At 46.8% G+C, this 23,794-nt stretch overlaps 1 protein-coding gene across 5 annotated transcripts in view; it reads right to left on the reverse strand.

The window, feature by feature from the left end:
* Positions 1 to 1,410: 1,410 nt before the first annotated feature.
* The window catches only part of TET3 (tet methylcytosine dioxygenase 3), a 158,517-nt gene continuing 136,133 nt past the window's right edge, over positions 1,411 to 23,794 (reverse strand). For all 5 annotated transcript variants that reach the window (XM_074940006.1, XM_074940007.1, XM_074940009.1 and 2 more), the window contains 6 exons: positions 19,760 to 19,968; positions 18,672 to 18,822; positions 17,811 to 17,900; positions 15,544 to 15,681; positions 12,980 to 13,316; positions 1,411 to 12,161 (listed from right to left, as the gene is read on the reverse strand). In XM_074940006.1, the coding sequence (XP_074796107.1) occupies positions 10,300 to 12,161; positions 12,980 to 13,316; positions 15,544 to 15,681; positions 17,811 to 17,900; positions 18,672 to 18,822; positions 19,760 to 19,968 (2,787 nt within the window). In that variant the 3' untranslated portion in view covers positions 1,411 to 10,299. The remainder of the gene's footprint in view (positions 12,162 to 12,979; positions 13,317 to 15,543; positions 15,682 to 17,810; positions 17,901 to 18,671; positions 18,823 to 19,759; positions 19,969 to 23,794) is intronic.

A 23,794-nucleotide genomic window follows, 5' to 3' on the forward strand; every position in this document is an offset into this window, starting at 1 on the left:
ATTTCACCCTTGCTTTCTAAACATCCTGTAGCTCTGTATTCTGTAAGTGTCCTGGCCTCAAGAGAAAGCAGCCGTTGGGGAATCCAATTCTATATACAAATTATAACTTTTTCTCTAGTAGTTTGGTTTTGAACCTTGATATTTAAAAGAGATTTCACTTCTTCATGCATTTTCCCCGGGGTTTCCCTCTCCTGGCCTTTTTGGTTTCTGATCACATAAAGAGATTGTTGGCTGGTATTTTCACTTCACTGGGAGTTGAACATCTATCTCCGTTCTGCTCCTTTGAATATACCAGCCTCAAACTTTTTTTTTAGCACTACAGGATCTTTTTACTTTCATTGATGTGGGCTGGATGTTTACATGTGTGACTCTTATTGGCAGGCTTACCTCCAAAATTAGGGAAAGCAGAAGTTACTTTAAAGTGCTGTCAATAAACTGTGGGCACTTTGACTTCGATGGGACCTATCTGTTTGAGTAAAGGTGGAAGATGCAGGCCCTGTGTGCATTGTGTGAAGTTCACTTCTGCGCACAAGCCAGCATAAAGCTGATGCACCATTTAAGTCCCTTTTATGCCCTCAAAATAGGGTTTAAGTGGGATAGGCCTTGTGCAGGCTTTCTGCACAAGGCCTGAATTTCATCCGTTTTGGGTGGGTCCATTTTAACCATCCTGTGTTAATCTGTGTATTCTTTACTTACTCTAATAATATTTAAAACCAAAGATGTTGAGCTGTAGGGGCAAAATTTTCATACGTGGGTGTGGTACTGAATGAAGAACTGGATTCTGTCATATTGACTAGTGACTTACTATGCAGGTTGTCTCACTGATTTCAAACGGACTTCTCACAGAGTCAGATACTTGTCACCGTGAATAAGATTGGGACACCCTTGCCCTAATTTTCAAAGCACATGCACCTCCCACTGGATTCAAATATGAATTTAGGTGCCGAATTCTAGGCACCCAATTTTGACCTAGAACACTTAAAAGTCAGAGGCTGGATCCTCAGCTGGTGAAAAATCAGCATATTTCTATCCAACTGATTTACTACGCTGATTTACAGCAGCTGATAATCTCGCTCTAGATTTCTTAAAATGGAGGAGATTTTCCAGGGACCCTAAGGAATGCCGACCCAGTTCCTCAGAAGTTGAGGATCTGCGCCCAGTTGCCCAAATCTCATTGAAATTCAGTGGGAGTCAGACAACTTTTTCCCTTAGACTTCTTTGAAGACCTCAGGCTAATAGTCCCCAGTCTGTGTGACCTTTAAAGTCCAGTTGTGTGGTCTTTCCAAGTCATCATCAAATAAGAAACAGCTTCATCTTCACTAAGTTTGGTGGGGGAGAGGAAAAAAAACACTGAATTTGAGTGCAAAAAATAAATATAAAATTTATTAAAACACCCACAATATTTTAAAGATATCAGGAATAATACATTTCACAAACCGGCTGGTTGTGTGTAACTTAAAATACAAATAAAAAAAAGGATCCATACTTGCAATTTTTAGGCATCCTAAAAAATAAATTTACTGAAACACTGGAGAAAAAAAAGTGTAAGGAAAAAATACAAATGAAAAAGAGGGGGGAAATTATACAAAATAAAATTATCAGCATAAATTTACTGTACTAATAATATCTACAGTTTAATACACATTAATCCTATTGCCTTGAGACATTGTAAAATCTACCATTCGTCAATCAACCCCAGATAAAACTTCATTTCAAGTAGCCACAGTCACAAGTCAACAAAGAAATCTTCAAGTGTGATTCACAAGGATGCCACCACTGGAGGCCTTGTCACCAAATATGAATTCAAAGAGACAAGAAATCAAATACATCGAGAAGTTACGGCTTTAAAATTAACTAAACTGAATGAGTCTGTCACAATCCAACCTGTTTCCTCATTTCTCTTAAATTAAAAATGCATTTTTTGTTTAAAAAAAAAAAAAGACAGCATCACACCTACACTTAATCGGTTTTTGTTTTTTTTACATACAAAAAAAAGTATTAAAAATAAAGACTTGGAGGTCGAAAACCAGCTAACAGTAAAATGTTTTCAAAGTGTGACCAGCGGTGAGTAATCCCTGAAAAATGGATGCTAAAATGAGGAAAAGATGGGAATAAAAATAATTATAAAAAGGATCCCTGATATTGGAACAGAAGAAGAATTAGGCCAGTATGCTCTGCTATTCTTAGGCAAAAAGAGCGACATAAAATCTAGGCCTTGAACCTGCATATCCCTTATAAAGGCAAAGCTCCCATTGGGCCTGGTTCTCATTTACATTAAAGCCCATTTTACCACTTTGGCTGAGTAAAGGGACAGTAATGTAAATGAGCACTAGGCCCTGTTGAGTTTAATGGGATATTGTCTTTGTTAAGAATGCAGAGGTGGTCCCCATTACTACCGGATATATGATTTAGCATTGGCACCTGGAAAGTAATCCATGTATGAGCTGACGAGTACAGTTACAAAATATAATCCAGTGAGACCGTTGTTATTCAAAGGACTAATCAGAATAGACTTTGTGATCAGTTTTGGGTGCTCAGCACTGTCCACAATCAGACCCTCAGGGCCAGATCCTCAGGTGTAAGCACCATGAGTGATGGTGATTAACACCAGCTGAGAATCTTGCACTAAGTGTCACTGTCCAGTCTCACCAGATTATGTCTCGTGACTGTACTCTTCAACTCGCACCCAGATTAACACGCCCAGCGCCTTCAATCCTTGCTCAAGCAAAAATCCCATGGAAGCTCACAGAAGTTTTGCAGGATAAATGGATTGGAAGCATCAAGCCCTAATATTTCCAGGAGTATTTTCTCCCCTGACTATGTAGAAAGAAGTAAATATAGTTGTTTGTTATAATTTTGTTTAAAAGACTAGTAAGGTATGCAAGTCAAACTCTGCTCTGAACAACACTGGTGTAAATCCAGAATAAACACCACTGATTTCAACCGGTGCACAATACCTCAGATTTACCCCAGTGCGACTGAGGACCGGACTTTTGATACCATTCGTGGGTAGCTCTTTATTTTACAAGCAATGTCATTGAGCCAGATCGTCAGCTAACGTAAATCAGTGTAGCTCCACTGAAGTCAGTGAAACGATGCCAATTTATACCAGACGAGACATCAATGAGATTATACATGGAATTAGGTCCTATTCAAAATGAACAAGGGTATTGAGTAAGATGAATGAGAAATCACCTAAGAATAGAGCTAAACAGGCCAAAAAAGTTCTAAAATGTCAAGTACAGTGTAAAATTAACCAAATGTATACCCTAGTTTTTAATATTTTTACCTATCTTTATTCCATTATCTATAGTTGAATCATAAATTGCCACGACAGTCTATTTTTGAGGTATTTTTCTTATGTATCGTGACAACAGCAAGCTTACACAACAAAACTCAGGTATCTGTACAGTTTATAACATCAAATCACGTGAACCCAAAAGAAAAAGAGTAGCACAAGCGGGGGGAAAAAAAGGAAACGTAAAAGTATTTGTATACGTTTGAGGAATCTCTATGTTTCTAGCCACAAACAGTGAGATACAAAGAAGAGTCAGACTAAGCTGTGGAACTGAAGCAAGTATTCCTAAGAGAAGCAGCTATACGGTCTATCCTGCAAAAAACAAAAAACTCCCACTGGGCTATATTCAGCTGTCATTTACATCAGTGTCACTTGACTTTCAGTCATGTGACAGCCGTGTCAGGGCCTGGTCCAAAGACCACTGAAGTCAACAAAAAGCTTCCCATTTACTTCACTGGACTTTGGATCGGGCCCTAACTGAATGCAAAAAGAAGAGTTTGTTCTCAGTTACACTGGTGAAAACATGGAACATCTGCATTGATTTAAATGGAATTTCTTCAGATTTACACCAGCATCACTGCAAACGGAATCTGGCCCAGTAGGAGATTTTTGTGAGTAAGGAGAGCAGAATCAGGGCCCCACAGGACGAAATCCTTACTTTTTGCTTTGAAACAAAGTGAGCTGAAGAAGTAGAATATTACATTAACTTTTAGAATAACTGCTCTGGGTCCATAGAAAGACGGTTCCTTTCTTTTCCTCCTTTCACACAGATGGAATTTGCCACCTACTCATGGGGGGAAAAAAATTCCATTCTGTGCTCGGACAACTCTAAAACTTCAATTCTGCACCAATTTTATTTTTGTATAAAAACTATAAATTCAGGGCACCAGTTCTACCCTCGTTGCATTGTGCATCTTCGGTGAGATTGCACAAGTGTAACTAAGAGCGCAGTTGAGACCATGAAGTGCATTTGTTTTCCCTGCAAGAAGAAAGCCAAGGAAGAAAACCACTTTCATTTTTTACCCACTGTCATATGATTTACAGTTATTTGCTTGGGTTTTGATTCTGCCACATTTTCCAATTTACGGAACTTTTCCAGGAGCTGGCAGGAATTAACCCTCAATTAGCTGAACAAATACCAACTATAGGGACCAGATTCTCAGCGGATCTAAACCATCACAGCTTCATGTAAGTCATATGGAGCTACATTCATTCACACTAGCTGAGGATCTGGCCCTACGAGGCAAATTCAGATCTCACACCAGTCTAAATCCAGAATAATCCCAGTAAAATTATGCTGGATTTACAGCAGCATGAATTAGCTCAGAATCTGGCTCTCTATTTAGATCCAGAGCAGAGATGCTAAAAGCTATCACTGAAGAAAAAGAAACTTGATTCTCCGCTAACTTTTTTTTTTCTTGGTTCTCTGGTTTTACATACACAGAAGTAGCACCTCAGCAAGATGGAATCAGGCAAAACACGATACAATTTGTTAAAACACCGTAGCACCGTTTTATTAGATTTCATTTAATAAAAATATGCCTTATATAGCCCACAAAGCATACTCCAATATTAAAAGGAAAAGTTGAGGCACCTCGGGAATTCTTTTTTCTCTCTCTTTACTATGCCTTATTACAGGACACAGCTACGGTTTTGGTACATGAGGAATGGTCCTAACTGGTTTCCCAATGAGACTTTAGGCCCATAGGATTTTGCCTTTGACCTCATCGGGAGCAGGAAGAAGCTTCCTCCCCCAACCTGTCTGCTAATCACTCTGAGCGAAATCTGTCCTTGTGCAGAGGGCCCGCAAAAGGCCTATGTGCCATGTCAGATCTATGGGATTTGAGTGGTGTGTACTCATGCTGGTCCTCTGTACAAGGGTGAATTTCACTCTGCATAAGTAATACTTAGCAGTACATCAAATGCAATCCTGGATTCCTTGCAAAATCTGAACTCAGTGATAGGTGAGGGAGGCTGGGAATGCAGGATCAGGGCCAATATTTGGTTCCTGTCCATTCCCTTCATTTCCCTTTTGCTGTGAGCCCTGGATTTTATCAGAAGCAAGAAATAAGTGCCAAAAGTGAGAGACTTCAGTCCACTCCACTGTGTCTGGGTAACAAGGCAAAGCATTACAGATGAAGAGACTGATGTCCCAAAAGAAAAACATTAAAACAACCTCTTTGGGCTCAAACCCTCTTCCCATGGAAGTTGATGGAAGCTTTGCTGATGACTTTAATGGGAGCAGGAGCAGGCCCTTTTATCAAGATTTCCCCAGGGTTATAGACTTGTTTGTTGTCCTAGCACCATTTGTTGGTTATACCTGCTGCAAATCATTACACCAAAAGTAAATAAAAATCCCTTCGCGCTATTCTGATCTTGTCATTTCGCCTGTGTTATGACATTAAAGACAAATCAACGTGGTGGGACGCTGGGCTGGATTCTGTTCTGAGTGGGTAAAATTCACCCTTGCGCAGAACGCTTCTGCACCGCTTAGATTCCACTTAAAGCCAACATGAGCTGAAGTGGTGCGTCGGCCTTTGGCTGTTTCTCTGCACATGGCTGGCTGTCACCCAGTTACAACAGTGGAATCAGCGGGCCTGGATCCTCACCTCACTTCCCAGTGGACACCAGAAGTAATTCCACTGAAGCCGCCAGGCCTGGTGTAAATCAGCACAGCTCTATTGTCATCAATGGAGCTAGGCTGCTTTACAACAGCTGAGGATCAGTGGAATTGCTCAGGCGCAATTAGAGCAAAAATCAAGCCTATGTCTTCAAGTGGCTTCAAATTTACTCTGGTGTAACGAGAGCAGAATCCAGTGTACCCTTCAATTATGAGAGAGAACAGACTCCTAGGGCCAGATCCTCAGCAGGTGTATACTGGCATGGCTCCACTGTCTTAATCTTTTGTGGCCATCCTAAGAATATAGCTGGATATAGGGTCAATTTCTGCCTCATGCTATGGGATTCTTTTAATGCTTTGAATCACAATGGCTTTTTCATGGTTAAAAACAACTGTGATTGCCATGACATTAGATACAAATGATAGTGCCAATAGAAAATAAAGAAAAATATTTTAAACAGACTTTCAGCAGCAAGGGGTTAATAGCTGTGCATAGTTTTATATTTGTAATAGAAGTCTGAAGCATGCTAATTTTTAATGACTGAGATTTGAGGTAGGTTATATATGTAGTGTAAAACAATGTGAGACTGCAACAGTATTCATTAGCAATTAAAACACCACTTTAGCTGTGCTGGCTGGAATTGGGAGGTTTGCTTTGCTTTGCCTTGGAACAGCCTTATTTTTTTAAACCAAAACGATCTATTTTAAAGCTGTTTGGGAAAACGATAGGCCAGATTCTGACCGCATTTACTCTGGTGTAATTCCACTCCAGATTTATACCAACATAGATAATATCAGAATATGAGGTCATGACCCTGACTATGTGCCCCGTTATGCAGGTGTAAAACTGGCATGATGGAGCGAGTGGAGAGTCTTAAAGGGCCAAAACTAAGGGTCAAGACTCTGATCTCAGTTATGGCAGTGTAATTCTACCAACTGCAGTGAAATGACTCTGGGTTTACAATGGGGTCACTGAGATCAGAATCTGGCCCTCAAGGATTATTTGCGTGAGTGAGGCAAGCAGGGTTTGGCCGTTCTGTCATTTTCTCCCCCTCCATCCAATAATATCACCGCTATTACCAATAGGATATGACCGGACATACATTGAACATGAGTATATTCACAAATGTTATAATATATCACAATCAGATCAGTCTAAAAATTCCTAAACAGAAACCTACAAAGAAGTGTGACTCTGACAGGTGAGATGGACTGTCACATTCTTAAAATGCATTCCCCTTCCCCCCCAACCCAAATATTACAATTTCTCACTCTCCAAAGTCATCTAAAAGAAGCTTTCAAGGCACCCATGCAACAACCTAAAATATGGAAGTCGAATGAGACCCGGGTGAAAAGTACAGATGCTGGAAAGAAATCAAAACCACCACAACAAAAAGAAGCCATTTTTTTTTAGAAGTTCAGGTCCAACTTTTCCTCAAAGCTAGAAAATTAGCATGCTCACTAAGGGCCTGATCCTGCAACCATCGGAGTCAATGGCAAAACTCCCATTGCCTTCAATAGTGCACGACAGGACCATAAAGACTGAGGGCCAGAGACACAGCTGGCATAGTTCCACTGAAGACAGTGGCCGATCTACACCAGCTGAGGATCTACCCCCTTGAGTGCTTTAGTTTGTTATACTGTGAAGTTCAGAGGGTTTCCTATAAATCTGACTTGAAATAATTCTACAGCCTTGATATGATCTTGGGTATTTATAACAAAGCAATAATAGCTCGTTGATTTTCCTTGTCAAATATATGCAACTATACAGAATACAGAAAAAAAAATTATGAAGGACGGACAAAGCATGTTAAATATTTTGCCACTATTTACAGTTCTCCCACAATAATCTGTTTAAAACATACTGCTTTCAAGTTGTTGGGGTTTTTTTTGTTTTGTTTTTAAATCTAGGTGAAAGTGCTTTTAAAAAAATCTTTCCCTATTTACAGTTTAAAATCAGACCACACGAACGTTCAGGATGTTTTACAGCGATCCTGTGATTTTCTGTGCCAGTGCACGAGGAACAAGGTTTACAGTAAACAAAACGTTATGTACGGTTAAGTTCTCAGCTCTCTCTCTCTGACTCTCCAAAAGGCACCTGAAAGTGCAGAATTATGACTGAGTATTGTTATCCAGTTTTAAATGTCTACCAAGCCTGATCTTTCAGAATCTTATGCAGGGGAGCAGCCCCCCCCGCCCCCGCGAAGTAATGGGACCACTCAGCCAAAGAACCAGGCTTCTACGTTTAGAATTTCCCACAGAATGTCCTGTAGGAACAGCAGGCAATGGACTTACTCTGACTCCCGCTGAAGTCAATGGGAATTTTGCCAGTGATTTCAACGGGAGCAGGATAGCACCTGTTATCCATTAAGTACTTTATCATTTATCTCAGGGCTCAGTTTCCATGAAGGAAGAAATTCACCCCTGTAGAGAACATGCTCGAGGGCCCAGGCATCACTTAAATACCATTTAAACCCTCAGGGCCAGATCCTCAGCTGGGGTAAATGATTGTAACTCTAGTGAAATCAATGGTCTTTTTACACCAGGTGAGACCTAAGCAGTGAGGACTCAGATAGGGCTTAAGTTGTGCACAGAAATTGTGCAAGACGTCTGCACACGGGTGAATTTCTCCCTACATTTTTTGGGGGGATCGCTCCATATAATTTCTGCTAACATCACAGAAATCCAGCCCTCCCACGGAGAGCGACTCTCTAGCTTCAGAGAATTTCCTCCCACCCGTCGCTCCTATTTAGCAAGTTATTTGAATCAATCGTTCCCAACAGTTTTGTAGAGGGGGAAAAGAAGTCATGATTCAGATTGTTAATAAGCACCACTTAGTTTTGCTGTAATCATCATCGTCGTTATAAAAAAATGGCACCGGGAAAATAATTAGCTTGCAGAAAACGGTCGTCAATTTCATTTTTGTGTTTGAAAACGTTGACTTGTCACAGGGGAGTTTTTACAGTACGGAAGCATGCACCGTTGGAAAATGCAGAAGGCGGCTTGCAAGTCATTTTCGGTATTCACTCCTCCCAGAGCTGATCAAACAGAGAACGTCCCCTTGAGACTGAAAGCACCAAACTTAGCTACAGTGAGTACATAGAGCAACACTTACTAGTCACAGTTTTTGTTGGGTTCTTGAAGATACAGTAACCCCCCCTCTTCCCCCCACCAGATTTTTTTTTTTTTTTTACTGCTATAAGGTGGCAGTATATGATCGGTACAAAAATAGCACAGAAAGTAGTCTGGATGTCCCAGGCTTATGTCTCTTGTATAAGAAACCTACTCTCCTCTCTGCTGTCACCTTGTAGCTGAGTACATAACAATGTGAGTTTGGTGAGAATATCAAAATAGCTGATAAACTATTCAGCATGAAGACAAATCATCCTGGATAATTTGGTCTTGCTTTCAACCTGGTTTATAATGTATTCATCTAAAGTGTCTGGTGTTAGCTCACATTCTGAACTCACAGCATTTTAAAGCCATCAGACCTGACTGTCCTCCCACTTAGGAATTTACCCCTTTGCAGAGGGGCCAGGATGAGGCATAGCACCACTTAAGTCAGACTTAGGGACTTCTGCTGCCTGTTTACACAGGCTCTGGTTTTCCACTGGTATAACTCCATCAGTTTCAATGGATTTATTCCTGAGGCAAGTAGGAGGCAAATCAAACCCTTTACCGATAAACAGGAGCTGTTAGGAGAAAACACCTCTGTTAAACAAAGCATCTTCAAAACCCCGGCATCTGCCTAGAAGTGGGAATCCATTACTCTATCTGCAACTGGTTTCCACATAATTCTCTGTATATTTCCCAGCCCCAGAGGGTTACTGTATCTATAAGAAACAATCAGTCAAGCTGCAAAATATGCACTTTAGTTCATTTGAAAAACCGGATGTTCAAACCATTTTCGATTGACTTTAAAGCACACGTTTCCAGATGGTTTCCAAGCTGAAATTCCCTACCAGCGTTAACATGAGTGAGCTGTACAGATTTTTTTTTTTCAAGCTGGTTTGGTGTGTTTTTTTTTTTTAAGATCTGCTTCATTGTTGTAATAATAAAAAAAATCCAATAAATACATATTTTAAATGGAATTAAAAACCTCTCCTTTGTGAAAGGACACTATAAATTTTTCTTTTCCATTCTTGTGATGTACAAGGATAGATTAAAAAAATGCAGAGATATAAATATTAGATTACTGAAAAATGTTAACAGCAATAAGTGTTTGTTTGTTTTTAACTCCTCTCAAAGTGCAGATTTTAGAAGGTTTGCACTTGAGTAGATTTTTCCCCCCTACATGCATTAGGAGAAAGCACCACAAAGCAACACTGTGGTCCAGTGTTGCAGACGTTGAGGTAAGATGGCCATATTAGCTGTATTAATCTCATATCCAGCGACTGTATGGTCCAGTTACCTTGGTATAGGCATATGAGGACACAGTGATAGCAGAGTTTGTTGGAATAGCCACTGCTTGCCGTGTTGGGACAGAATCTTTCTTTTCTTTGTGTTGGGGTTCGGGGGCCATGGCGCCTCCCCACTTGCGCTTTTTGCTGAATGGCTTGGTGTCCTGCTGGAGCCCGAGCCTGGCTGCTTCTTCCTGCCTCGCTCTCGCCCTCTCAGCCAGCTGCTTCATCTTGGCTTCCCAAAGGGCGAGGCCGTGATTGGGCTGGTTCAAGTTCTTGTGTTGGTAAAACACCAGTGAGATGCGGGTGGGGTGGCACCGGTTGGGTTTCTTGAGCGGGGTTGTGGCGTGCAGCTCCCGCCTGGCACATTCGATCAGGATGGAGCCGTGGGCTGGGGCCACCGCCACCCCGCCTATGTTTTCATCCAGGAAATTGTGTTCGCTGTCTGACCACTCCTCTTCCTCCTCCTCATCTTCCTCCTCCTCCTCCTTGAGGGTCTTATCGGGCAGTTCTTCCATGCTGTCATCCAAGCTAAAGGGGTCCCATAGTTTCTCCTGATGATGGATACTGGGCAAGAACGCGTTACCATCAGCTTTCAAGGTGCCGAATGGCTTCTCGCTACACACACTTGACCCCATGGTGGCCGATGAGCCAAAGGAATCCCATGGCTTCTCATGCAGCCCCGAGCTAGGTGTTGGAGTCCTCCTCTCGTCCACCTTGACCGAGTTCCACAGCTCATCTTGAAACCCAGGGTTCCCCTTGAGGGTGGAACTGAAGTTCAGCTGGCTGAGGTTCCAGGGTTTTTCCTGCAGGGTCGAATTTGCAGAACTAGGCAAGACCGAAGGGCTTTCGCTGAGTTTGCAAGGGCTCCATGATTTCCCAAGCAGGCTAGAACTATGCTGCGTTGCCTGCCCGTCTCCAGGAAATACGTTCCATTGTTTCTCCTGGAGGTGAGACTGGGGTAACCGGGTAGCGTTTGAGTGTCCATTGAAGGAATTCAGTTTATCTTGCATGCTTGTGTTGGGTAAGTTGGTATTGTCATTGGGCGTAAACATATTCCAAGAACGCTCTGCATTACTAGTCCTGTCAGAAGGAGACACATTCCTGTTGACTTTGTAGGGGCTCCACTGGTGTTCCTGCTCGCCGTTCTGAGATGACACGGGCACAGCGGACAGGTTGAGACTCGAGTTTTGTACATTCATGGCAGCCCTTTGAATGGACTCGATGTGTGACAAGGCGTCTACGGGCTCTTGTTTGATTGCTCGATTGCTGAAACAGTTTGTGTTTTGTGCAAACGGTGGGGTTTCCATTGGGACCGAGTTAGTCCTATGGGACATGGCCATGGACTTCTGGCTGGCATGCCTGTTGGCTTTCTCATAGGTCCGCTGGTGGTGGTTTTTGTTTCGTACAGAGTGTGAGAGTTGCTCTGAGAACTCTGAATTCCTGTAAGTGTGGTTAAGGTTATCTTGCAATGCTTGGAGGTCGGGTTTCTTCTCATAGCTGCTACTTACCCAATCCCCGCTCCTCGGCTCAGTGGCACCATAATTCAGAAACTGTGAGGGGAACATGTGGTTGCTGGAGAATCCGTAATATCCAAAGGAGGGAAAAGTGAACTTCGAATGAAACCCATTCATGGAAGGCAGATTAGGCTGTGCATAGTAGGAATGGTAAGAGTAAACACTGTTCATGCTGTATGGGTCTGAGGGGCGGCAGCTCCCCAGCACGGAGTAGCTTTCCACCACTGCATTGCCGTTGTATTTGAAAGTGTTGTAATGGTTCTGAGGTTCAACTTTGATGGAAGGTTTGACTGAGTGCTGGGGGAGTCCATTTTTCAACGCCATACCTGTGGGCAAAACACAAAGCACAATGGTGACTGGCCATACAGCCTAGGGGAGTCTCCTTAGTAAGCCAAAGGTTAAGTCATGGGCCAGAGCTTCGGCTGGTGTAAATCGGCATAGCCCCACTGGAGTTCATGGAAATCTACTGATCTACACCAGCTGAGGATCTTCTCCCCAGAACTAATCACTGCCAAAGCTTCACCGAGGGTCACACGCCACTTATTATGTGATTGGAGATGTCAAAAGAATGCTGGTTTCTAAACTAGCGGTATGTACAACAAGACTTACATAGAAGAGCTATGCCGTCCAAAGGCTGCTTAGAGGGCAGGCCTTGGCTGTGTCTGATTGTTGGTCATGTGCCTATAACATTCTGTACGCTGCATGCCTTGCGGCAAAGGGCAGCTGTCCTGGTACACAGAAGACCCAAATAAAAAAGCCCCCCCACCAGCATCGCATGAAAAAGCCAGAAAGGGGCCTGGATATGCCTGAGCTACCGGCAGGTTTGTGGTCTGAATCTCACTGTGAGCTACTGCACTAGTGCAACAGAACAAAGGATCCGTGCTCTAAAGCAAACCAATGAGTTAATACCACAGGGTACCACAAAGCCTCTGGTGCCATGAAGCGTACCGGTGAGCTGCTGCATTAGTGCAACGCAAAACATGCTACACAAAGGATCTGTGCTATCGAGGGAACTGGTGAGCTAATAAAAGAGGCACCACAAAGGATCCCTGCTATAAAGCATCCTGATGAATTCATATCCGAGGGCGACAAAACTGTGCAAGACACCTGAGAAACAGCAAACCCAGAGCCCTGCCCCCATTACCTGTATTTTGCTGGAGTGTCGGGATTTCTAGTGCTTCCTGCTTTATTTTCTCAGGGGTGATTAGCTTCTCTTTTTGCATTTTCTTCTTCTCAGCGGCTGCCTTTTTGGCTTCTAGCTGCCTTTGCCTGCAAGACTTGGCAGGCTCAGGCAGCTTCCTGACCTCCCTCGGGAAGGAGGTGAGCACCTGAATGGCCCCACTGCCCATCTTTGCGTTCTGATTCTCCTCACTGCCAAACTCATCCGTGGTGGACATTTTATACAGCGGAAGGACGTGCAGCTGCTCATCCTCAGGAATCTTCCCAATGCTCCGATTGTCCTCCTTCGTTAAGGTACACACCTGGGGTGGACAGGGGAGAGGCACCAATTAGCCAATGGCCAGGAAGCTGAAAGCCCCATTCAAACCATTAACATCATACGCCCTGAAAGCATCTCTATTCAGGAAGGGCACTTAAAATACATGCGGAAGCTGACGACTGTGGGACAGAAATACACAGTTAAAATTAAGCACAGGCTTAAGTGCTTTCCTGAATTGGGGCTACAGTGGTGATAATTCAGACCCATGATGAACGGCACCTCTCATTGCAAAGTATCCAAGACACTTTACAATCCATATGTAAAAAAGAATCACTCTGCCCGCCACTGAAATGCGGCCACCTCTAGGACGAAGCAAGGCTGCTGTTTAACAGCGCACAGCACCACTGCAACAATAGACATGCTGCGAAGAATACTACATACCCACTGAAACGGCAGGGAGGATTTACATGGATAATATGGCAGATCTAGTATCCTCACCTGCTTTCACGTAACCTCAGTGACTTATTTGTGCAAACAATTTGCTCCTGTCCAGGGAAATTATGGCCGCTGCTTCCCCCACCTAGAGCCTTTCTATACTGAAATAAAAACACCTTACATTCCGACAGGTCCCCTTCACTTTAGGTGTTTACACACATTATTGAAATTAGGCTCACGTTCTCCCCCCGCCCCCCGGGAACTGGTAGGGAAGTACTTATCACCCCCTGGCAAAATGTAGCACAGCGGCTTTCTGAGCTCATGCAGGATGAAAATGATCCTTACACAATCCAAAACCCTAGCTCAACTGTGCGGGCCCTCTGTACAGGCATGACTATCACCCACAGTGCATCAGAGCACCCAGGAGTGAGCCCTCCCAGAAACCTCACTCCAACCACTCCATGACACTGCCTCCCAGAAAATTCTGCCAGATTTGTCAGGCGTGAGCTCAGGAGTATCCCACGTATTTTGGTGCTGCTGCTGGTGATGACGGCAAATTAATAACAGTAATTAGCACTTGTCCTTTATCTAGCCCTGGCGTTTTCACAGCACTGTACAGAGATTAATTCATTAATCGGAAGGCTTTGATGTCCCTTCTGCTTTCTCAGGCAATTACACAGAGAGATTTGAGTGAAAGCTGATATTTTGGCTTGCAGTAACTGGGTACTGTACTCAATATGTGTGTTGGGGTGCGGGGGGGGGGGGGGAAGGGTGTCATAATTAAGTATGTAGCCTCTCAGATCTTTCAGCTGTGGATCACAGAACCCTTGATAGGTAGAGATAATTCCTTCCCTAGAAAGCGAATTTCTAATTAAATCAAAACTCAAAGGCGCCGCTATTGAAATCAGGCTCTCTGAAAAAAAGGGGGGGGGGGAATACAAATATTGTAGGTTAGCAGATGGCAGCACTTTCAGTCTTCAAAGCCTTCGGCATGTGCTCGAGGCAACTCAAGAGGGGTGCAGCAAAGGTGAGTCACCTTTATCACCTCCCCCACTGCAAGGAGCAGCTGGCACACCGAGACCTGCTTCAGAACACGCCCGGAGTTTGAGACGTGGGGCCAGACCCTCAGCTGATGCAAATCAACACAGCTCTGGGGACTTCAGTGGAGCTACACCAATTTCTACCAGCTAAAGATCTAGCCCGTGGCCCCTTGCTAGGTGAGTGAAAGCAGTCCTAAAACCTCAGCCTTATCCACAGCCTGCCTTTGTCCCCAGCTGCTGGATCCCAAACCAGTTCAGAGGGATCAAATGTTTCTGTCTGAGGGACAGTTAGGGGCTCTCAGTTCACCTGCATCTCTCACTCACACACACAACCAGCCTAGTGTAACTGGCACTCACTAACACCACCACCTGGCTCTTACTTTCTCTTGGCTTTTCATCAGTGGCTCTCAAAAGCACTTGACAAAGAAGGTCAGCCTCACCATCCCCACTGGCACAGAGAAGAAGTGACTTGCCAAAGGTTGCCCAGCGGCAGGGCTGGGACTAGAACCCAGGTCTCCTGAGCGTCAACCCAGTGATCTTTCCACTAAGCCACACTGCCTCCCTTGACTATTCCTTAGCAGCCCTACTGGAAATGTCTGAGTGCACCATGGAGACCAAACCCCGACTTCAAGGTGGTCCTTGCAGAGCAGAGGTGGGATGGTAGGGAGGGGTGCTGTCACACTGCATCCATCCTACAGACCAGACACCTGTCACCCAACACCGAGATGACCCTGCAAGAGAAGGGTGCTCTCCCCTCCCTCTTTCCCTAAGCCGAGAATGAAAACGCCTCCTTACCACCGTGCATCCATTGTAGAGGTTATGCTGATCCTTGTGAGCATGCGCACAGAAGTCCATACACGCGGTCACCCCAGAGAACGGCCTTCCTTCTTTCAGACCAAGCCGGCAGTCTATTGCGATATCCTCGTTTGTAACCTAGCCCAAGGGAAACGAGACGGCTCCTGTTACTCCGCTGCCACATGGAAGCCTGCCCGTATCGGAGGTACCTGTTACTGAGCGAAGCCACCTCAGGAATGGGCCGGAATCAGGGGCCTGGGAAGAGACTTGTGACACTCCAGACAACTGCTGGAGCCTCCATTGGCACTAGCAGCCCACAGGCTGAGAGCTGATGTAGGCCTCAGCCCAGCAAAACACTTAGGGGCCCCATTCACAGCTAGACCGAGGCCCTTTCATACTGCTCTGGCTGTACTCTAATGGGATCATCTACACCCATTTTGGGTACATCTACATTGCATGCTGAGTCTGGGCTCTGATTCAGGTTTGAGCCCAAGCCCTCCTTCCATCCACCCACAAATCAGCCTGATTCGGCCAGCAGGCACTCAGGACCCCGCCAGGGAGGTGGGTCAGAGCCCGAATCCTGCCAAGACTCGGGTTCAAGCCCCGTCGTTCTGCAATGTGGACACAGCTTCAGCTGCAGACGCGAGTCAGAAGGGCTGCATGGCACAGTATGGACAGGCGCGCACAGCTGTGCACGGCGTGGGTGCAGCAATTGCAAGCCCAGGGTTACAATGCAGTGTGGCTGCTCCAGCACAGGCTTGGAAACACCAAGTCCAAAAGCGGGTCCACAGACCCGGGTTTTCAGTGCAGTGTAGGCAGACCCTGTAAGGCCAGAGCAGTGCAAAGAAGCTTTAGTGTGAATGAGAATTAGACCTTAAGCATGTGTGCATTTTTAAGTAGGTGAATGCTTAAGGGCTATTATCACAAAAAAGCCCATTGAGAGAAATGTGGGATCCTGGTACATCATGGAGGGAGCGAGGGGAGAGATACAAACACACTGTATTTTACTTGAAATAAAACACACAAAGGGCTCAGTCGTGACTGCCTCCAGATCGGCTGTACGATGGGCGAAGGAGGGTAGGCAGGGATCACATGGCTGGCTGTGTCCCAGATACCAGACTCTGATCTCAATGCCACCAGCATAAATCCAAAGCCAGAGGGGTGAGCCTGCTCCTGCATGGACGTAACACCTGCCCTGGGCATCTCTCCAGTCATCACCCCCAAGCAGCAACCCTTCTCTTCTATGCCTTAGAGCCTCAGCTGAGCCCAGGCTATATATGCTTCCCCGGCCTTGTTGTGGACACCCACCCTTGGGTGTGTTTTCTCCAAGCTGCTGCTGAACGTCCTCCTTGGAAACAGAACCCGTGTTGCTCGTGATCCGAGCATCCTGCTTCCTGGCTTCTGCCACTAAAATCCCCAGCCTGCGTCAGTCCCGATGGGGCTGAGTGGTGCAATCGCAGGGGCAGAGTGCAATCTAAGTGCACCCCAAAGGCATTTAAAGCTCGAACGTCTGGCCAGATGCTATCACTTTATAACAATCCACAATGGCCAGCCTCAGGGTGTGGTCTTTGGCCTGCCAGGTGCTGAGCTCCTTCAGTGCCCTCTGATTTCAGCGGAGGAGGTGGATGCACAGCAGGACTTGCAGGACTGACCCTTTCTTCCACGCTGGCATAATAAAACCTCACCACCCGTGGTGCCCTTTTTGGCAGCCTAAGGACTGAACGGATGATGGAGACAGCCAGAGATGAGGGGGGTCTCCTCCAGGGGAAGCCCACCCTGTGGAAAAACACAGGAGTTTGGGGCTGTCAGCCTAGCACCTTCTGCCAGCACTAGAGTCGCTTCAAATAATCAAGGAAAGAAGCAAATATCAAGAAGCACTGAAGTCTTCACTCTGCTGGCACGTCACCCACCCAGGGCTGTGTCCGTGCAATATGTCACAGGGATGCCGCTCTGGGCTGTATCACCAGGGACATGCACCTACATTTCCAGCCCCAACCTCCATGGGTTTGCACCAGGCAAAATTAGCTCTGCGCTGCTAGAGAATTGCTGGGGGAAATTCAAAGGCCCAGTGCTGTGTCAGTCTATGACAGGACAGCTCCTTCACACCCCCTCCCACCTCTCCTAGAGTTAGCTCCAGCTGGGACTGTGGCCATATCAGGGCAGTTATGCTGGTGGGATCTTCATCCAAGCAGACACCAAGTAGCCCTAAACTAAGAGTCTGTAATGCTAATACCAAAGGCGAGAGGCAGAACGGTTTTCTTTGGTACCTGATTTTCATAGGCCTGTGGCGCAAGCCTCCTATAAAGTGGAGCGACTTCAGTAGCCAAGTCCTGGAAGCTGCTTCTGAGCACTTCTTCCTGGGAAAGGGAATAAAGAGGGAGTGTTTATTCTCCAGCGTCTCATCCAGATCACGGTCTGGGTGGGGAACGCACCGGGGCAAGGTATCAGCACAAGGGGGAGATAGCTCGCAAGAGGAGAATTCATGTGTGAGCTAGGCAGGCGGCGGGTCTTTAGGCCAGAAGGGACCATTGTGCTCACCTAGTCTGGTCTCCTGCCTAGCACAGGCCAGAGAACCTCCCCCAGGCATTCCTGCACCAATCCCAGCACTTGTGGCTGAGCTAGACCGTCCCTTACAGAAAGCGACACCCAACAGGCTCCAAGTGATGGGGAACCCACCACATCTCTTGGGGTCTGTCCCACTGGCCAATTCCCTTCACTGTCAAAAATACGCAGCTATATTTAGTATGAATTTTACTGACTTCAGCTTCCAGCTACTGGATCTTGTTCTGACTTTGCTTCCTAGATTAAAGAGCCCTCGAGCATCAGATAACTTCTCCCTGTGTAGGGAACTATATGACCTGGTTTGGGTACTCTGGAGATCCCCGGGGTGAAATCCTGGCTCCATCGAAGATCATGAGAATTTTGCCATTGATTTCACTGGGGCCAGGATTTCACCCTATGGGTTTAACAGAAATGCTATTTCAGAAATGCTTTACTGGGACTACTTTTTGTATCCTTTCACCTGTAAAGCCAGGCTCTTCTGATAAAGAGCTTCCTCTCTAGCACCTTTCCCCAGCACTACCTTCCCTTCTTGAGTTAACGGAGGCAGGCAGAGGGGGCTCACTGACCTCTTTGGGATTGTCCCCCACCAGTCGGAACTTCCGGGGAGTTTTGCTTCGGGCGTACTTGCATCCATTGAAATACATGCTCCAGGAGCAGCCGAAGGAGAAAGAAGCACCGCAGGTGTTGGGGTCTTTGCCCTGACATGCACAGGTCCGGCTGCAAGAGAAAAGCAAGGCGGAATTCCACTCACTGGGGATGCCAGCTCTGTTCCAGCCAGCGTAGCGTCCAGTGGACACTGCAGCGGGAATTCCAGGAGGCAGAACGCACTGACCCCAGTTGGAATCTGGCTCTGGGTGAGGCAGCGCCCGGGTGAGTCTTTACGACATGCCACACACAAAAAATCTGTAACAGGGCGAGCCCAGAGCTGGGCGCCCCTCATTAGTTCCCCTTTGCACAGGGGGCTGATGCAGCCGTTTCCTTGCAGGAGTTTGCAGCTCCTTAATTCCAGCCTCAGAAAGCTTGAAGTCAAACGTAGCCTATGTCTCCGCTGCGGCTGGCTGGTGGGATTCCCAGCAGAGGTACACGAGCCAGCATGCTAAAAATAGCGCCATGACAGCACATGCAGCAACTCGGGCTAGACACCTGAGCACACACCTAGGAGCTCAGACAGGCTTGTACTCAGGTGGCTTGTCCAAGTCGCTCTCTTTTTAGCTGTGCTGGTCTTTTTAGCCCACTGGCTCCATCAAAGCTGGCACATGCATGTCTACCTGGGCTAGGAATTCTATCTCCCAGCTGCAGGGCAGACAGAGCCTCCGCTGAAACAGATTTGGGCTCGAAACTCCCCTTGGTTTCCATCCAAGACTCCATGGACGCAGCATGCCATTACGGAACCTATGCAGGGTTGTCACTAGCACCGGGACTCTGGCAGAAAGGAAGCGCCATGAAATCTGTAATGTCCACAAGCCACCAGGGCCTCCATTGGATACGCCGCCCAGAAAGACGGCCCCTCCTGCACCAGCAGCAGTGCCGTGCTGACTCTGAACGTCACCTACCCCGAAGAGCCCTGGGAAGATCTCCCATGCAAACACTGACCAAGGCCCCTGTTTAGCAGGGGAAATCACAGCGCCCGGGCTGCAGTGCAAACGAAACTTACTCGTCGTTCAGGCCGCATCTGCGGCTGGTGGGGTTTCCGTATTTAGTGAGCGTGTCAGTGAGCTCCTGGTACAGCGTGTCACCCAGGGTGCGAGGGATGCCCTCCCAGGCCAGGATTAAAATGATGATGACGGCATTCTGGCAGTGGTGACCGGCTCGGTGCCGCACCAAGCACAGCAGCTTCTCCTCTTGGTTGTGCCTCCTGATCACCTGGAAAGCAGCCATGCACGGTTAGTGGCGAAAGGCAAGGGTGGAGACAGGAAGCTACGTCCCCGGAAAACATCTGGAGCCAACCGCCCGCAGATGCATGTTTTCCTTCTCGCTTTCGCCAGGAATGGCTGTGAGGAGCTTGCAGGCCCTTCTAGTCGGGGACCGGCAATGGGATATTCAACCCCTAGATCTGCTCGGTAGTGACCAGTAGTCACTACTACTGTTAGGAACAGCTGTACTACTGGAGTTCCTGGAGATCGCACCAAGAGCAGGACGCATCACGGTAGGTGCTGTACAGACATCTAGTAAGAGACAGTCCCGGCTCCAAACAGCTTACAGTCGAAACAGACAAGACACAGGGTGGGAAGAGAAAGAAAAGCACAGGGAGGTGTAGTGACTAGCTGAAGATTGCACAGATGGGCAATGCTGGGAATACAACCTGTCCCACTGGGCCATACTGCATCTTAGGGGTCAGAGGTCTAGGCAAAATAAGTTGGCAATCTCAGGACTAAATGGGCCATGCAACCTGAACCCCCCTCCCTCAGGGGTCGCTTCAATGCTGAGACACACCAAGGGCACTGTCACACGGTGGAGGTTTGTACAGACACTGCTTGTGCTATTAACACTTGGTGGGTAAATGGAACTAGATTCTCTGGGGTTCTCAATCCAGCTCCTTCCACCAGAACGTAATCCACTGGAAGGGAAAGATTTTCAAGAGCCCTATGGGATTCAGGAGCACAAGTCCCACCACTGTTCTCCTAAATTCCGTACACGTTTTTAAAATATTGGCCCTATAAGCAGGTGACCAGGGATTCTCAAAAGTCAACCGGGCTGCCCACTTTAAAGGGGCCAGGTTTTCAGAGTGGGAGGTGCTCCACACTTTCTGAAAGTCACTGCCTGTTATTATGTCTCGAAATCATGAGTCACTTTTGGAAGCCCTGTATAGATCCCCGGAACTATTAAGGGGCCAGATCTTGAGGTCTTTAGTTTTGACTCAGATTTCCGGCTGGGCAGGAAATGGCTTTCCCATCCCACAAGACTTTTCAACATTGCAAAATTTATTCCTGCCTCAAATCCGGAGAAAAATCAAAATGTCAAAAAATTTTGCGAACCGAAAATCTGAAGAAAAAAAATTGGTTTTGAGTCAATGGAAATGTTTGGGTTCCGCTTCACCCTTTTTTCTTTAAAAAAAACCCAAACAAACTTTTTTAGTGTAAATTTTCCAAACCTTGGAAATGAAAAGTCATTTAGGCTTGAAAACCTTAAATTTTCTGGTTTGACAACTTTAAAACTTTTTTTTTTTAACCCCCAATTTTTCGCACTGGGTGTTTCATTGAACCCAGTGCTTAGAGGCCTGCAAACCTGCAGTTATCCACTGTATGCCTGTGGATACCTGCGGACCATGGTTGCGGATCGCGGATGGATGTGGATCCAAATTTTACAGCTGGAGCCCTGCAAATCTGCAGCTATCCACGGACCATGTTGGCAGATTGGAGGCGGATCCAAATTTAGTATCCATGCAGGGCTCTACCAATACTGTCTTCAAACAGTTCAGGTTTCAGCAAATTGGCTTTTTTTTTGGTGAAAAGCACTTTGCGGAAGAAATCCCAACGAGCGCTACTCAGGTCCCTATCTGGGCAAAGCTCCCAGTGAGGAATTAACGAACTAACAGCTTCAGGCATGAGAAAAGTGTGTACGTCTCTATTAACATATATAACCAAATCTTGGAATCCCTTCTTTGGGCAAAATCCCCACTGATTTCAATGAGTGCCACTGGAATTGCAGTGTCATGACTTGGCCAATCACAGCAACTTCATACCAGATCTATGAGCTAAAGCACTGAAGTCAGGCAGACGTTCTAACATCAGCATGGGTTGAAATGATCTCTCAGACACCTGGGTAATGTGCCTATCACCTACCCCCACTCAGTGAGGTGCTGTCCCCCTCTCTAGTGGTGGCTGGGCATCATAAAGAGGTTGGTGAGCCTGCTACACTATCGGCCAACAGATGTGGGTCATTTAGCTCAGACCCTAAAAGCACGTGGTCCCAGGTTTGATGCCGATGACCCTCCCTGGGGCTTGGGAATTACACGCAGACTTTGCAAACTTTTCCCATCGGTGTCGTCTGCACCAGTGCAAGCAGCCTTGGTAGCCCTAGTGTAGACAGGCCCCCAGCCTTTTAAGCCTCAAGAGTGAAATCCTGGCCACAATGAAGTTGATGGCAAAGCTCCCACTGACCCCCAGAAGCCAGGATTTCACCCCATGTCTATGAGACCTGCTCTGAGCAGGGTGTTTACAGCTGCAGAGCTGAGCGCGGGGGTTAGCAACGGTGGGAAATTCTGCAAAATTTCCCTAACGTAGACAAGGTTCAACTGACCTACTCAGCCACGGCCTTTCACTTCCATATCGGCTAGTCCATTACACACACACTGCTACTCTCACATCCTGGGGCTCACTCACTCATTCGCCTCCCGCTGCTGAGACATGGGGAATTCCTCACACTGGCTGCTTTTCACGCCCACCCGGCTGCTTCTCTAAACCACATCCCCCAGTGTTGCCACCAGCCACCAGGGCTCCTGCATGTCTGACCTCCAAAGGCAGCATCTACACCTGGCTGGGGGCAGCCATCCCGCAGCAACTCAGATTACTTCCTGTTGGTACACAGACACTGCTTCTTGGAGCAACTAGGTTCTCCACGCAGATCTCTCAGCCCCGTCCTGGCCCTGCTTAGCATGGGGGATCTGAGAGGGTCACGGGAAAGGAAACACACTAGCCATTCAGCCTGTATCTGCATCTGGGGGAGTTTCCATGTTTTATGAAAGCATCAGTGATGCCTCCCCCTCTTCCCCCAGTGTCTGGGGATGTTTGAATCCAGGTCATCTCGACCACACACACACACACACACAAACACTCCGACGTGTCTGCACAGAAACACAAGGACCTCACGATAGAAATTACCTTTTTCTGTTCCCTAACACCGGCAAAAAATGGGTTTAAAAATGCATCTGACATGCTCTAAAAGAAATCAACGAGCCGGCCCCCTGGACATGGGTAACGTTCAAACTTGACTTTCTTTTCCCACCCTCGAAGAACATTAATTCCCACCCTGACATCGGGGTGCAGCTCCCCCTGACAGCTGCACAACACCCCCACTCTGATATCAGGGTGCACAGCTGCACAGTATCCCAGTGCTGACAGCTGCACACCCCAACCTGACATCGGGGTGCAGATGCCCCCTGACAGATGCACAGCACCCTCACCCTGACATCGGGATGCAGCTGCCCCCTCACGGCTGGACAGCACCCTTACCCTGACATCGGGGTACGTCCCCCTGACCGTGGTAGAACTGCACCTTCCCTGCTTTCAAACACATTGGAAAGGGTTCCTGTCAGAGGCAGCTGCTCTGTTAACAGGCCCCGTGTGCTGAGGCCTCCTGCGGGGATCCCCTCTCAGCCAGCAGCACTGCCCCAGCTACCCTCTCTCTGTGAACCAGCAACAGAGTTGGCTCTAGCCTGGACTGTAACGTAGGAGTCAGACTTTGTCCCTTGATCTCAAGTCCTTCATGTTTCCCCACAATGGCCAGCAGCACAGAGCAATGCGGAGAAACACAACTGGGCTGGCAGCTGGCTTCCACCCCCCAGGGCACTGCGCTGTTTGGTCCCTGTTGGGCCAGCGTTATCTCCTCCCATATGCTCCCCGGTGGCCACTCTTATCAGCCACTCTCAAGCGTCTCTGCCCAGCGCGGAGACAAACCCTGTCCCGGTGATCACGCTCATCCCTTCCAGCAACGCAATCTTCACTGGACACCTGTTCTCAGCTCAGTCCCT

The sequence above is a fragment of the Natator depressus genome, chromosome 26 (assembly GCF_965152275.1).
Source record: "Natator depressus isolate rNatDep1 chromosome 26, rNatDep2.hap1, whole genome shotgun sequence".
NCBI classification, from domain to species: domain Eukaryota; kingdom Metazoa; phylum Chordata; order Testudines; family Cheloniidae; genus Natator; species Natator depressus.